At 46.3% G+C, this 13189-nt stretch overlaps 1 protein-coding gene and 1 long non-coding RNA gene across 3 annotated transcripts in view; one reads left to right on the top strand and one right to left on the bottom strand.

Moving 5' to 3' along the window:
• Window positions 1-1705, bottom strand: part of LOC115521569 — a 51688-nt gene extending 49983 nt beyond the window's left edge. For both annotated transcript variants that reach the window (XR_003971107.1, XR_003971106.1), the window contains exon 1: window positions 1532-1705. This is a non-coding gene — a long non-coding RNA (uncharacterized LOC115521569). The remainder of the gene's footprint in view (window positions 1-1531) is intronic.
• A 292-nt stretch (window positions 1706-1997) lies between these two features.
• On the top strand, window positions 1998-12957 carry F3 (coagulation factor III, tissue factor). The gene is made up of 6 exons (XM_030327164.1): window positions 1998-2234; window positions 3350-3461; window positions 7584-7774; window positions 9696-9874; window positions 10428-10575; window positions 11950-12957. The coding sequence occupies exons 1-6, from the start codon at window positions 2135-2137 to the stop codon at window positions 12084-12086; spliced, it is 867 nt and encodes a 288-aa protein (XP_030183024.1). The 5' UTR covers window positions 1998-2134; the 3' UTR covers window positions 12087-12957.
• Window positions 12958-13189: the final 232 nt, after the last annotated feature.

Below are 13189 nucleotides of genomic sequence, written 5' to 3'. Positions count from 1 at the left end.
AGTGAAATTTTAGGAATGTACTTTTAACAGTGCCAAGCATCAGAGATCTAGAAATCGTCTGGCCACAGTCTGATTGACTGCGATATCACAGAGATATTATTTACTATAGCCAGTCTGCTTCCTCTTTTTCTTGGAAGTAGTAAAAAAAATTTTAGCATTTTTCAAACCTTGAAGGATATAATTCTATATTTACTCAAAAACCTACGCAGAAACTCAACAAATTCCTCTCTTCCCTGTCTGATAATTTGGGTGAATTTGCAAAATAAGTATCTAATGTATCAACCTTTAAGGCATTTTTTCTGTGTCACCGTCTAACGTGAAACATACTTTTCTTGCCAAATTGCTGACCTTGACACACTTAAGTCCCTTTATGTTTCAGGAGAGTCAGGGACTCCGAGTGGAGCCAATCACTCTGTAGACACAGCAACGATTCCCTGAGTCTCGGAAAGCAAGTGTAACGTTTTCTCCTAGGTACCTTCAACTCCGGTACAAAGAATCACATCCCAGGCTGGGCTAAAGATCTGTTAGGGAAAGTGACTCAGGCGGGAGACTACAAAAAGGAGGCCCACATGGTCTCGTTTTGCAAATACAAACTTTGTGGGGTATAGAGCTGGAAGAGACCACAAAAAGAAACCACCAAGTGCAGCGTTCAGCTTCTAGGAAAAAAGAACAAGAACTGGATGTGCTATTTCAGTTCAGGCAAAGGGAGAAAACAAAACTTTTGCGAGGTTTTATTTCTTTTAAAATGAGTGTATGCTACGGTTTCCCGGGCTGTATGGAAATATACAGTATTTAGTATACACTAAATGCAAATGCAAGGCTGACTTCCATAGAAAAAAGTGGGAGACTCTATCTACTTTCTCCCGAACACCTCTCCAGTCTGTCTTGGAGGCAACTAAGGAGTAATAATAAAGGAATGATGGCAAATACTTTAACAAGGCTTTCTACAATGCCGCTTTAGTAGAATACAAGGTAACATCCTATCGCCTGACAATTTTATAGGAAAGCCCAGAAGAGGAAGCCAGAAATAGGTTCCAAAAACCAATGCTGAAGACTAGTGGGGAAAAAAAAAAAAAAAAAAAGTCTGATTTTTTTTTTTTTTTTTAATTTCATTTTTAGTTTCTCTACACTTGGGTGGGACTCAGTCCCACGAACGTCTTCTTCTTCCGTGTGAGAGCGGTCTTTTCGGGAACCACAGGGCTGCAGATGTCATGCTGGAATTCTCCCAGGGGCAAACTGCCAGCCTGAAGCAGCTCTTCCCCAGTTACTACCCCCAGCGGGGCTGGCCTGAGCCTCGCTAACTGACCTTCGGACCTGTGGGCAGACACCTGCATTCGCACCACCTTTGTGGGATGCGACCCACGCTAAGGGCCCTGTGAGGTGGGAAGGCCAGGTATGATTGCTTTCGGGGGAGAAGACGAAGGCTGGGAGGGAGCCCTGCTCAGAGTCACGCGGCCACCTGGCTGCAGATTCCGAGGCTCGGCCCCACGTGGGCGAAGCGCGGGGGAAATACCGAGCCCGGAGCCCCTACCTGCCGTCAGACCCCGTCAGTGCTGCCGCTCCCACCGGCCGGGACAGCACTGGGTCTCCAAACGGTAGAGAAGAATCCTTTCCCTCCACCTCGAGAACGGCTTCCAAAGCGCCCCCGCTTTCAGCCCCAAGACCTGCACACTCAGGCCGGACGTCTGGGTCGCCGGCCTGGGCGACCCGGGGACCGGGCGGGGAGCGCTGGGGGCCGGGGGACCCGGTTCCCCGCAGCACCTGGAGCCGCTGGACCGAAGGGCAGCACCGCGCTCGGTGGCGCGGTTGAATCACGCGTGAATCACTCCTCGGAGTTTCCTACCCGGAGGGGGCGGAGCAGGGGTGGGGACCGGTCCCGGGGTCCGCCCAGCACGACGGCCAGTGATCGGGCCGGGGGCGGGAGTGGGGAGGAGCGGCGGGGGCGGGCCGGGGGCCTGCGGAGGCGCCGGCGTCCGCGCGACTCTTTAAAGCGCGCGCGGCCAGAGCTCCCCCAGACTCGGTGTTCCCCGCGATCGTTTCTGTTGCCGCCGGTGCCCAAAGGGGCCTCCAGCCCAGCCTCCCCAGTCTTCGTGGCGCAACGGAATCCTCCCGGCCTCGCCGCCAGCTCGGGGACATGGAGACCCTCCCCGGACCCCGGACTCCCTTCCTCGAGGACACCGTCGCTCGGATGCTCCTGCTCGGCTTGGTCCTCCTGCAGGTGACCGGAGCCTCCGGTGAGTGGCGGCCGCCCCCGAAGCCCAGGAGCGCGAGGCTCGGAGGAATGGGCTCGCCCGCCTGAAGCGGCAGCTCTCACCCAAGTGTCAGCGAAGCCGGCCCCCGGGGCGCGCAGGCGGGAGTTGGAGGGTAGGAGGCGGCTGCCGCCTCTGCTGGAGAGGCTTGCTCGGTGTCCGGCCGCTGGGATTGCACACGTGGAGTGTGGCTCCCGCTCTAAGTTTAGCCAGTCTTTTCCAGTGGTCCGCGACCTTGAAGGTGGTGGACGTGGACCCGCACCTGCACTGGTCAGCGTCGTGCAGGGTTTGGAGAGATACCATCCTTCACTGCGCGTGCACGTTCCCTGATGGAGCGGGAGAGGCACTTGTGGTTCCTCGATCGCCTTTTAGATTCAATTAGAGGCAATCCTGTGGCAAAAAGTCGCTTGGATTGGCGTAGACACCACATGGTGCATGACCCTTATGCTTATTCGGTGTGGGGGGGCAGGGCAGAGACTGTGACCTGCTGCGTATTGGCAAAGCAGACCTCAATAATAAAGCGTCCTAACTGAATATATCTGATGGTGTCACAGGCCACACTTCCGCCTGGCTGTCTGAAAGTTTCAGTATAGAGACATAATAGATACAAATGAGAAAAGTCAAGATTTGACTTTCTTATGGTATGCGGCCCTAACCTCTCTCACACATGTGGGATCTGCTCTCTTCCATAGCTTACCCCAAACCCATCCTACCTGGCCCTCCCTGGTGAGTGGGACCTCTGGAGTCCTACACTTCCTGGGCTGGCCTGGGACCTCCCAGGAGGCTGATAGCTCCTGGGCTGTGTGCTAGGTCACGTTATCACAGGGCTTCCTCCATAAATCATTTCAAACAAGGATTTTCTTAGATTACAAGGTCAATCTTGCCAGGAGAAAATTAAGAGAAGTTAAGAAAATTAAGAAAAACCTGAATGTTTTTTTGTCTTGATAATTCAGTAGTGAATGGAAGCTTTCGTGGTTGCAAAAAAAAAATTAATATGAAGTTTATAGTGATGTGGGAGGGATGGGAAGATGTTTTATAGCATCAACATGAAATCATGTACTGAGTTCACGTAATAATAGCTGTTTTTCTCTTGTTTAAAGGCATTACAGATGTAGTGGCAGCATATAATTTAACTTGGAAATCAACTAATTTCAAGACAATTTTGGAGTGGGAACCCAAACCCATCAATCATGTCTACACTGTTCAGATAAGGTAAGCTACGTACAAAAAAAAAAGAAAAAAGAAAATTAAGGTTTTTGATGTTTCCACTTCCCTGTGCTGAATACAAATGTCTTTAAAGCTGATTAATGGATGAGAGTATTTAACAGATGACAAAGAGGGCATTGGTGGTAATTTGCTGGCCAGAGGCATAGTCTATGAAGCCTGCAACATTTCCTCAGCTTAAACTGATAGAATGTTTTACTTGGTTTTGGACAGGATGGGAAGATTCTCAAATGGAGTGTAAGCCGTAGGTAGGTGAACTCTCTTGAGCAGACTATGGCAGCATGGGTAGGTGTGGGTCGCAAGTGAAGATAACTAACATCCTCTCAGCACACCCGTCTTTTTCCTCGCTAACTGTCTAGACTGTGAGCCAGATCTAACATGTTCAGGAGGAAGCGGGGAGGAGTACAAATGTGTACATTGCCCTTAAGCAGTGTTTGATTCATTAATCTTTAGACACTGGTTCAAAATTCAGTTGCATCCACGATCTCGGAGGTCAAATCTGTGACTCACTAAGCCCGGGAGAAATCCTCCTCTGTCTGCACTCATCCATCCTGCTCTGATTGGCAGCTCTCTCCAAGAGCTGGTGATTTGCACATTCAGTCTGAATGTCGGACATGTGCCATCTCTGTTCCTTGATGGTTTTCACCATATTCTTGGTGAGTTTGGGGTTTCTGAAATGTTCTAGGAGGCTTGCTAGAGATCTTATTAAATAGAGGAGAGCTGCTGTGGAAGTTATTTTAACACTAACTGAATAAAGGCACAATAGTATCACTGGCTAAGAATTAAAGATGTTTTGCTGTTGTGTTTGAACACAGCTCCTAAGTACGCAGTGGGTCTTTTAGGTGGATGTTCTTGTTTTTCAAAATGAACTTCATGACGACTGTTTGCTAGACAAGGAGGAGAATTTGTGTGTGTGTGTGTGTGTGTGTGTGTGTGTTCGTTCATGTATAGATAGAGATATGGGGGTTTTATAACCCCAGGGAATAATTATAATTGTGGTCAAACTTGTCAATTCAGATTCCACTAATTGAGAATTAGTAATTAATTCCTCTGATAGAGAGCTGAAGCTTACTTTAGTAAAACACCTTCCTTCTGGATTGAGAAAATAAGATTTTAGGAAGAATGCTTACTCCTAAATATACTCAGTCTTATGTTTGGTGAACATGTGGAAACATTTATGATTTACTTAATTTTTATTTTTTATTCTTTTTTAACAAATCACTTCCCCATCACAACTGTAAATAATCTCCCAAGATTATTCTTTTTATTTTTAATTTGAGAGAGAGAGCACACAAGCAGGAGAGAAGAGTGGGGTGGGGGGTGGTTTGCAGAGGGAGAGGGAGAGTGAGAGAGAATCCATTGCTGAGCATGGAGCCCAATACGGGCTCGGTTCCATGACCCTGGGATCACAACCTGAGCCAATATTGAGAGTCAGACCCTCAACCGATAGAGCCACCCAGGTGCCCCTACCTGATTTTTAAACCTAAGCCTTAGTTAACCCTAAGTTCTTAGACTTTGCAAGGCTGCTAATATTTAAATGAACACGTCCCCCATGAAGTGCGATGTGCGCACATCCTAGCTGAGTTGAAGCTTGGCGGTGCCTGAGGGTGGGGGTGGGGAGTTCCTGCCAAGAGAGGGATCTCCCCGTACTCTTGGCCCTGCACCCCAAGGCCTGTGAACAGTCCCCAATGCTGCCCCTGGGAGACACATAACTCTCCTGCAGCCTCCCCATGAGTAAGTAGGATTCCTGGGTGAAAAGGACCACAGCAATCCTGTTATAGAAGAGGACACTGTTGCCATGGGCAAGTGAGCAGTTTATTCGTGACTGCCTGCCCTGATAGCGAGTGGCCACCCAGGTCTGGAACCAAGGTCTCCCCAGGACCCCATACCACCACCTACTTGGGTGGGTCTGCCACAGTCTGATGTGAGGCCCCAAGGCTGGGAGGAGGAAGGAAGGTCATTCCCACTGCATCTCCTCTGTGGGCTTTCTTCCTTCCCAGTTCTCTGTCCCTAGAGAAAGCATTTTAACCTACTGTCCCTCTTCACCCACTCCCCCCCACCTCGCTGCCGGCCTGTCCCCAGCCACGGGGTGCCACCGCTGTGCCTGGAGATCCAGCTGCACTTTTCCTCTTTGGAAACACTTTCTAGAGGTAGCTGGGAAGTGCTGTTGGCTCAAGCCTTAGCACCCAACCACCACCTGTGATGTTGATTCCACAGAAATGTTCTGAATTCTAACACTAAACTTCCACACCTTCTAGAAAACAACCTGCTCCTAAATTGGTGAATCTGGATTCTGCTGGAATTTTTTAGTAATTCAGATGGGACATTTATGATTTCCAAATCAGGAGGGTGTACAATACCTAGAGGAACCTTGAAGTCTTTTAAATATTAATGCTGGCAATAGCATTTAGAGGAATGTAGTACAGAATCGCCCCTTCATTACCTGTTCACATGACTTTACTATGTTCAGTGATCCAGGCGCTTGTGCTAAATTTCACCATAGAGTACTGTGATTTCTACGAGTGAGCTGGGGGAGCCCAATACCTGTCTCTCAGATGGAACGTAGTCACAGAGCCCAGGAGTCTTTCCCCTGATAATCTGAACCATGTGTGTACCACAGTGATGGAGAGGAATCGTCATGCTCTGATTCACTGTTTAAAAGAGAAGTGATATAACTATTAAAAAAACATTTTTGTCATTCTGGAATTGAGACAGACTCTACTTTTTTACAGAAAGAGAAATCTAGAAAACCAAAATATTTCTGTGTCGATCTCAGTTTGTGAATTTTAGGGCAAAGAGTGTGTTTGCCCACATCCTCTTAGCCTCGATGTTTAGTTAAGATTTTTTAAAAAAATATGTACTTACGGCTCTCGCGTGTGGACTGAGACAGTCGAATCCTATGGCAGCTCCATTTTCCCCCTAATCCAACCCGTAAGTGCAAACTGCCTAACCCTCAGCGAGGCCTCGCTATGTATGATCCTTCAGGTTAGCCCTGCTGCTTAATGGGGAGTGGGACCAAGTTCACAGTAAGTGCTTTAATGGAGGTATCATTGCTGGGAACAAGGGAGAGAGGTCAATTCTGAGAAAGGAGATTTGGAGATTCCTGGAGAAAGTGGGACTGGAGCATGGTCTTAAATGGTGGGCAGGGCTCTCTGGCGGTCCATGATGCCAAAGGAGAGAACAGTGTGGCTGTCAATATACGTGGGTCAGAAGTGTGTGGATCCAGGAACAGGGGCATTCATCTACAAATTGTTTTGGTCCTTTAGAATAATTTCATGTTTAGCAGTTCTTTAAAGTATTTCCCCTTCAATGGTGTCTTACAAAAGAAAGATCTGTTCCAGTCTTAGTCTCTCAGACTCTCCGATCCTGCCTTTATTGTTATGTTGTAAACTTTGATGGGCTGTATTCATATCTTGTAAAGTGAGGGAGGCATGTATTAAAATGAGATGGACAGACTCAGCCCGCACCTCATCAGCTAGGTGACCTTGTACAAGTCACTTAGTGGTCCTGAGCATGTGTCCTTATATGTAAAAAAGATCCAATCCCTTCCTGAAAGGATTCTATCAAATGAGGTAGCCTGTGTAAAGGGCCCTGTACAGTACCTGGCATACAGTAGATTCAATGATAAGTAACCATACCAGCAATGGTCAGTCAAATGTAAGATATAATTATGTAGATTCTATTATTACTACATTGGCTATGTTCCACACAGACTATAGAATGTGATAAAGATACGTGTGGAACAAATAATTGGGTCTTGATGGGATGTTGCTCTCTCTCCCGTGTGACCCTAACAAATTGTCTACCTTTTAAGGAAGACATTTAACAAACGGTTAAGGGCACAGACTCGGCAGGCAAAGTGCTGTGTGGCCCAAAGTCCTGCTGTATGAGCTGGTCACCCAATCTCACTTTGCCTCAGTTGCCTTATCTGTGAAAACAGTAATTACAGAGCCATCCCCAGTTTGCTGTGAGGACTCAAATATGTCCAAAGGACTCGGCGTAGCAAATGCCTACTCAGACTGCTTGTGAGTGGTGTTGGAACCCGGCACCACACCAGAAAGCCGTCTGTCTCAGCTGCAGATCCTCATACGCTCCTCCTCCTTCCTTCAGCCCCAGATTAGGCAACTGGAAAAGCAAATGCTTCTACACCACAGACACGGAGTGTGACCTCACCGACGAGATCATGAACAATGTGAATCAGACGTACCTGGCCCGGGTCTTTTCCTACCCAGCTGATGCCACCGATTACGCTGGGGAGCCTCACTTTACAAATTCCCCAGAGTTCACACCTTACTTAGAGAGTAAGTGCTCAATGTGTAATACCCTTTCATTCGTGGTCTGAATGTTTTTGTGAGCTTGTGACTTGCAGGGGCTATTCCATAAAGAATACTCATCCGTTGAGTCACTGGAATCTACTCCTGAAATCGTTATAGCACTATATGCTAACTAACTTGGATGTAAATTAAAAAATAAGAATAAATTTAAAAGAAAAGAATATTCATCCTTAAACATGTTCTCTTTCTCAGAAATTGGTAAGTGCCACAGCGCTGTTGGCTCCGTCCAGGCGTGCTAGGAGGTTCACAGAACGTGAACTCTGGAGTTGGTAACAGTGTCATTGAGTAACTTTTTTCTGTCACCAGGCCCTCCCAGCAACTGTCTGGATGGAGGGGCTGGGGAGTAGGAAATGCATTAAAGCTGGAGATTCAGCGTCTAGGAGGATATTTAGATTATATATTACAGATGCAACTAAATCTCCTGAATTTTCTCTTCCATTATCAGACCACTAGTCCCCGTTTCGGGTTTTCACAAACAGTCACAAATCCAGGGGGTAGGTCTGGTGTCCCTCTGAGTCCACAATCAGGCTCGCTGACCTTTTTAAATAATCTGACCGTGCTCCGTGTCACGTGATGCCGTGCTGGGCCGGCTCCCAGCCTGCCTCCTTCGTGCTGGTTTTGAAAACGAGGAATGCTTTCCTCCCCAGCCTTTGTCCCAGTAAGCTGACCTGAGCATCTAAAAAGGGAATGCAGAGGATTCCTGCCAAGTAGGAGATTTCAACTTTTTTTTTTTTTTTTTTGGTCAGAACTAGGTATTTTAAATAAACAGATGTAGCACACCGTGCTGGGTGAAATCAGTTGCTCTTTTAAGAAGAATTAGAACGAAAGGTTAGAATGGAAGCGTGTCATGTTTTTTATCTGGTGCTTTTGTGTGTAGCCCTGCGGCTGCCCAGTGAGAACGCTCTCTCCCGGCAGGGAGGGGGGAGGGGGGAGGGACCGTCAACCACCTGGTCCCTCAGGTATCTACTTGGAGGGTGGAAATAGGGGGCGGCCTGACCCCTGAGCGAATCTGTGTGCCTTTCCTGAGCCCCTGTTGGCCAGAGTCTGCCTTCAAACTCCTCTGTGGCCTTTGCTCCTTCTCTGGGCCCTCAGCTGGAGCATGGCCACCACAGCCACAGCCACCTCAGTGACGGTGCAGGCTCAGTGACACTCATTCCCCTTTTTATAATTCTTGAGTTTCTTCTAAGCCACTTCAAATCCTTCCTTGACGTGAGATAGAAAGTATTTTATATATTAATTTTGCATGTGCTCACACACACACACACATATAATTGCATATAATTCGTGTTAAATTACTGGGATTATTCTACTGTCCTTCAGCCTAAGCATAGGAGATGACCAGTTAACACTGGTTCCTTGAGGTACCAAGGACATTTCCTGGGCTTCCCACAGCCCCTAATTTACTCTATCTCAAATATGGAACTGTATACAACTGTATTGTTTACTACAACAGCCACTAGCCACATATGGCCACTGAGCACCCACAGCTAAATGCCGTAAGTATAAAATACACACTGGATTTTGAAAAATATCTCCAAAATTTTTTCTATTGATTACATGCCAAATGATAATATTTTAGCTATTTTGGATTAAATAAAATGTATTATTAAAGTTCAATTTCAGCTGTTCCTTTTTACATTTTCTAATGCGACCACAAGGAAATTTTAAATCACATCTGTGGCTGTTATATTTGCACTGGATAGCACTGCCGTAGGATGTCCCGCTCTGGAGCCACTGAGCGAACTCCTGCAGGGAGCGTATTCTATGCGGCTGTTTTACAATGGGTGGGGGGGGGGGTACTGGCTTGTTATTAACTGTGATAACTAAATGCGATTCTACTTGGTATAGAATTCTTTGGTTTCAATGAAGCTCATTTTCTATGTTTTAGCAAAGCTCGGACAGCCCATGATTCACAGTTACAAACAAGTTGGGACAAAACTGAATGTGACCGTACAAGATGCACGTACCTTAGTCAGGATGAACGGCACATTCCTAAGCCTCCGGGATGTTTTTGGCAAAGACTTAAGTTACACACTTTATTATTGGAAAGCTTCAAGTACGGGAAAGGTGAGGATTCTTTCATTTGGTTTTAGGACTTGTTTTAAATTGTGGATCCTTGACTTTACAGCCCACTTCTTCCCTCAATTCAAAGATGCCAGAATGGGGTGGTTGAGAGAGCAGTGTGGTGGAGGAGCAGGGGTGCCTGCTGTCCCGGCTCTGTGACTCTGGGCGTGGCCCCTCGGATACACAGGCTGCTCAGCCAAGGGCTGGACCAGGTCTTCTCTGAGGCTCCTGCTGGCTCTCCCATTTCTTCCTCTCTTGAGGATCCCAGAGACAAAGTCTGTTTTCCATTCACAACTAATGCTTCATTCCTTTTTCCCTTTATTGCAAATATCTTCTAAAGGAGCTAAATTGGGTTGGATGGGCCTAAGTTGGGTATTTTCGGTCTAGGAAGAAGCATCCTTAGCAGTTATCAGGGGGAACTGAGCAGCCAAGTCACTTCTAATCCATTATATGTCTGGTGTGCCCCTGCAGGCTTTTGCTTCCACAGTTGACTTAGTGAAGGGGAAAGAATTCACTCTGAGCCCAGATAAATTAAGAACTCTTGATCTTTTAACAGAAAACAGCCAAGACAAACACTAATGAGTTTTTGATTGATGTGGATAAAGGAGAAAGCTACTGTTTCAATGTTCAAGCAGTGATTCCATCACGGAAAGTAAACCAAAAGAGTCCAGAAAGTCTCATCGAGTGTACTAGCCAAGAGAAAGGTATGTCCAGAGGTGAATGGCTCTGTCCGTTATTCTTCTGGGAGGCATGGAGACCTTCCAGAGTTCGAGTGCACCCTTAGAACCAGGAAGTATTTTTGTTCAGGGAGAAACAGCCTTGTTTTTGGTTGTTGTTGCTGTTTGTTTGTTTGGGTCATGTCGTTTGGGGGAGACTCTTACAATTTTAGGCATTTGAAAATGTTTCTGCGTTGTTCCCTTGTTTTAGCTAGTGTTTTCTTGAGCACCTACCGTGTGCCGAGCTCGCTGCTGAGCAATGGACACACGGTGCATGTTTAGCATTTAGCATCAAATCACAGATTTCTCTGGGTATTTTTTTCACACGTAAATTCTGATTCTGTGGGTTATGGGGGAGTTTCTGGGCCAGCTGCAGCTGCACCCAATAGACATCTGTGAGCACTTGCTATGGGCTGTTGTCACAGAAGACAGGAAGTTTAACCCACGAAGGGAGGGGATTGCCTCTAGCAAATATACCTACGTGAGTGTGTGTGCCTACATGGGGCCCAGACCCCTTGTGAGGACTAGTTCCTGATCGGCAGTGCCAAGAGGGGTTCAGACTCGTCCATGAAACTGACAGCCTGAGTCTCCCTCCAGGCTTTATAGGGATAGTACTCTGAGGACATTCTGAGATCAAAAGTCACAGGATGGCTCCTTGCTAAGATGAGATTTGAAAATTTAAAAGCACTTTTAAACAAATATTTCCTGTTGATTAACCATAATGGAAGAAAAGGGCTGGCCTTCGCTCTGGTCCTGTACCCCTCTGGGCCATCATTACCCACAGTCCTCACAGCCATCTCCCTCAAGCCAGCTGGAGTTCTGCTGCCTCTCTGTCTTCATGCACACCCAGATCGCTGCTTCCCTGCCTCTGCTCCATCTACTGAAATGTGTCTTTGAGAACCGTCTCACATGCCTCCTCCACCAGGAAGCCCTTCCTGTTGCCCCAACCAATGATCATCTCTATTGACCCAAACCCTGCCAGCACTCTGCATCTTGCTCTTTGCACTGATCATTTATCTTATACTATGATAATTGTTGCCACCAAACCCAGCATTATTTTCAGCCACTTGTTTCCAAAAGCTGTTCTTGCTCCCATTTACGTGTACCATCTCCTGGCTATGAACATTATCCAGTTTATTAAGTAGCCCATTAAATGATTTCGCCACTGTCAATTGCCCTAAAACATCTAGGGTTTGACCAGTTCTTTCCTAATCAAAGTATGTTGTGGTGGAAAGGGTGGAAGAAAGAAATTTCAAATTACGCAAAAGCAGGCTGGTGTAATTTAGAGTTACACCCTCCGTTCTGCCCGCTGATAAATGGGGTTCAAGCTCTCAAAGCTGACTGGGACCTTTTGTTTTCCAGAAATGTTCCTCGTCATTGGAATGGTGGTGCTTGCAGTCATCATCCTGACCATCATCCTGGGGGTGTCCCTGTACAAGTGCAGGAAGGTGCGCAGGGAGCGAGGTTGGAAGGAGGGCTCCCCACTCAATGCTGCATAAAGAACACACCCTTGGAGCTGCCGACCACGGCACAGTTCATGTTGCACTGCGACCAAGAACTTTGAAGAGAATGGAATATATGGAAACACAAATGAGTATTTTGGAGCACGGAGACTCTTGGGCTCAACAATAGCTCTTTATCCGACCTGTTCTCACAGTTAGCATTCTGGTTTCGACAGCAGCATTAGACGCTGTGGAATGTAACGAACGGTACGACCCATTCCAAGTTTTTAAAATTTCTGTTTAACACTATGACATCCTTTGCACATATCATGTTCTAGAATGTATATTCTACACCCAAGATGAAACCAGGTTGTCTCATCAAAAACGAATGAACAAATGCCTTAAAACAAAAACAAAAAACTCCTGGGTAGACTTTTGGAAGGCTTTTGAGAAGCTGACTTCAAATCACACAGGAGAGTAAAATGGAAATTGGGTGGACTTGTCTAACCTGTGTCTCTGCTTTTGTGATATATGGTGTTTAGGGTCTTCTGCTGCTTCTTTTCTGAGTTCTCTTGGAGGTTCAAAACAATTGGCAAACGTTTATGTGAATGTGTGAAATGCAGAAGACTTCTTTTTGGGGCACATTCCTAAAGAACCTTAGGGGTAGCACTTTAACTGACTTCCGTGCTGTTGATTAAGCACTTGACAATTAACTATATTTTTATAAGACTACTATACAAACCACATAGAGTTTATGATTTAAGGTACTTCGAGCTTTTATGGCCAATATTGTGTATATTTATATATATTTTAAGAGGTTTTATACATGGGGATTATCTATTTATAGAAGTAATATTGTTCTGTTTGTATATATGGAGATAATTTATTTAATATACTTTTATATAAATAAAGGTGACTGGGAATTTTGGCTATCGTCTTGATTATATCTTCCACGTATTGTTTACGATTTGGCCATTGTACGAGTTGGCACTGCTGTGGTAACAAATGACCCCCAAATTCTCAGTGGCTCACAACAGCATTACCTTGAATTCTCGCGTACATTAGTTTGGTGGCTGCAAGTTGACCACAGCTCTTCTTAATTAGGTTCTCATTCTAGAACCCACACCGAAGGTGAAGGCTCTGTTTGGGTCAGGGCAGAG

This window comes from Lynx canadensis, chromosome C1 (genome assembly GCF_007474595.2).
Source record: "Lynx canadensis isolate LIC74 chromosome C1, mLynCan4.pri.v2, whole genome shotgun sequence".
Classification (NCBI taxonomy): Eukaryota; Metazoa; Chordata; class Mammalia; order Carnivora; family Felidae; genus Lynx; species Lynx canadensis.
This window is presented reverse-complemented; position numbering and strand designations above follow the sequence as displayed.

Coding starts and splice junctions, on each gene's coding strand:
- F3 (XM_030327164.1), top strand. CDS start 2,135: ATGGAGACCCTCCCCGGACCCCGGACTCCCTTCCTCGAGGACACCGTC. Junction 2,235..3,349: donor GCAGGTGACCGGAGCCTCCG/GTGAGTGGCGGC, acceptor TCTTGTTTAAAG/GCATTACAGATGTAGTGGCA. Junction 7,775..9,695: donor GTTCACACCTTACTTAGAGA/GTAAGTGCTCAA, acceptor TCTATGTTTTAG/CAAAGCTCGGACAGCCCATG.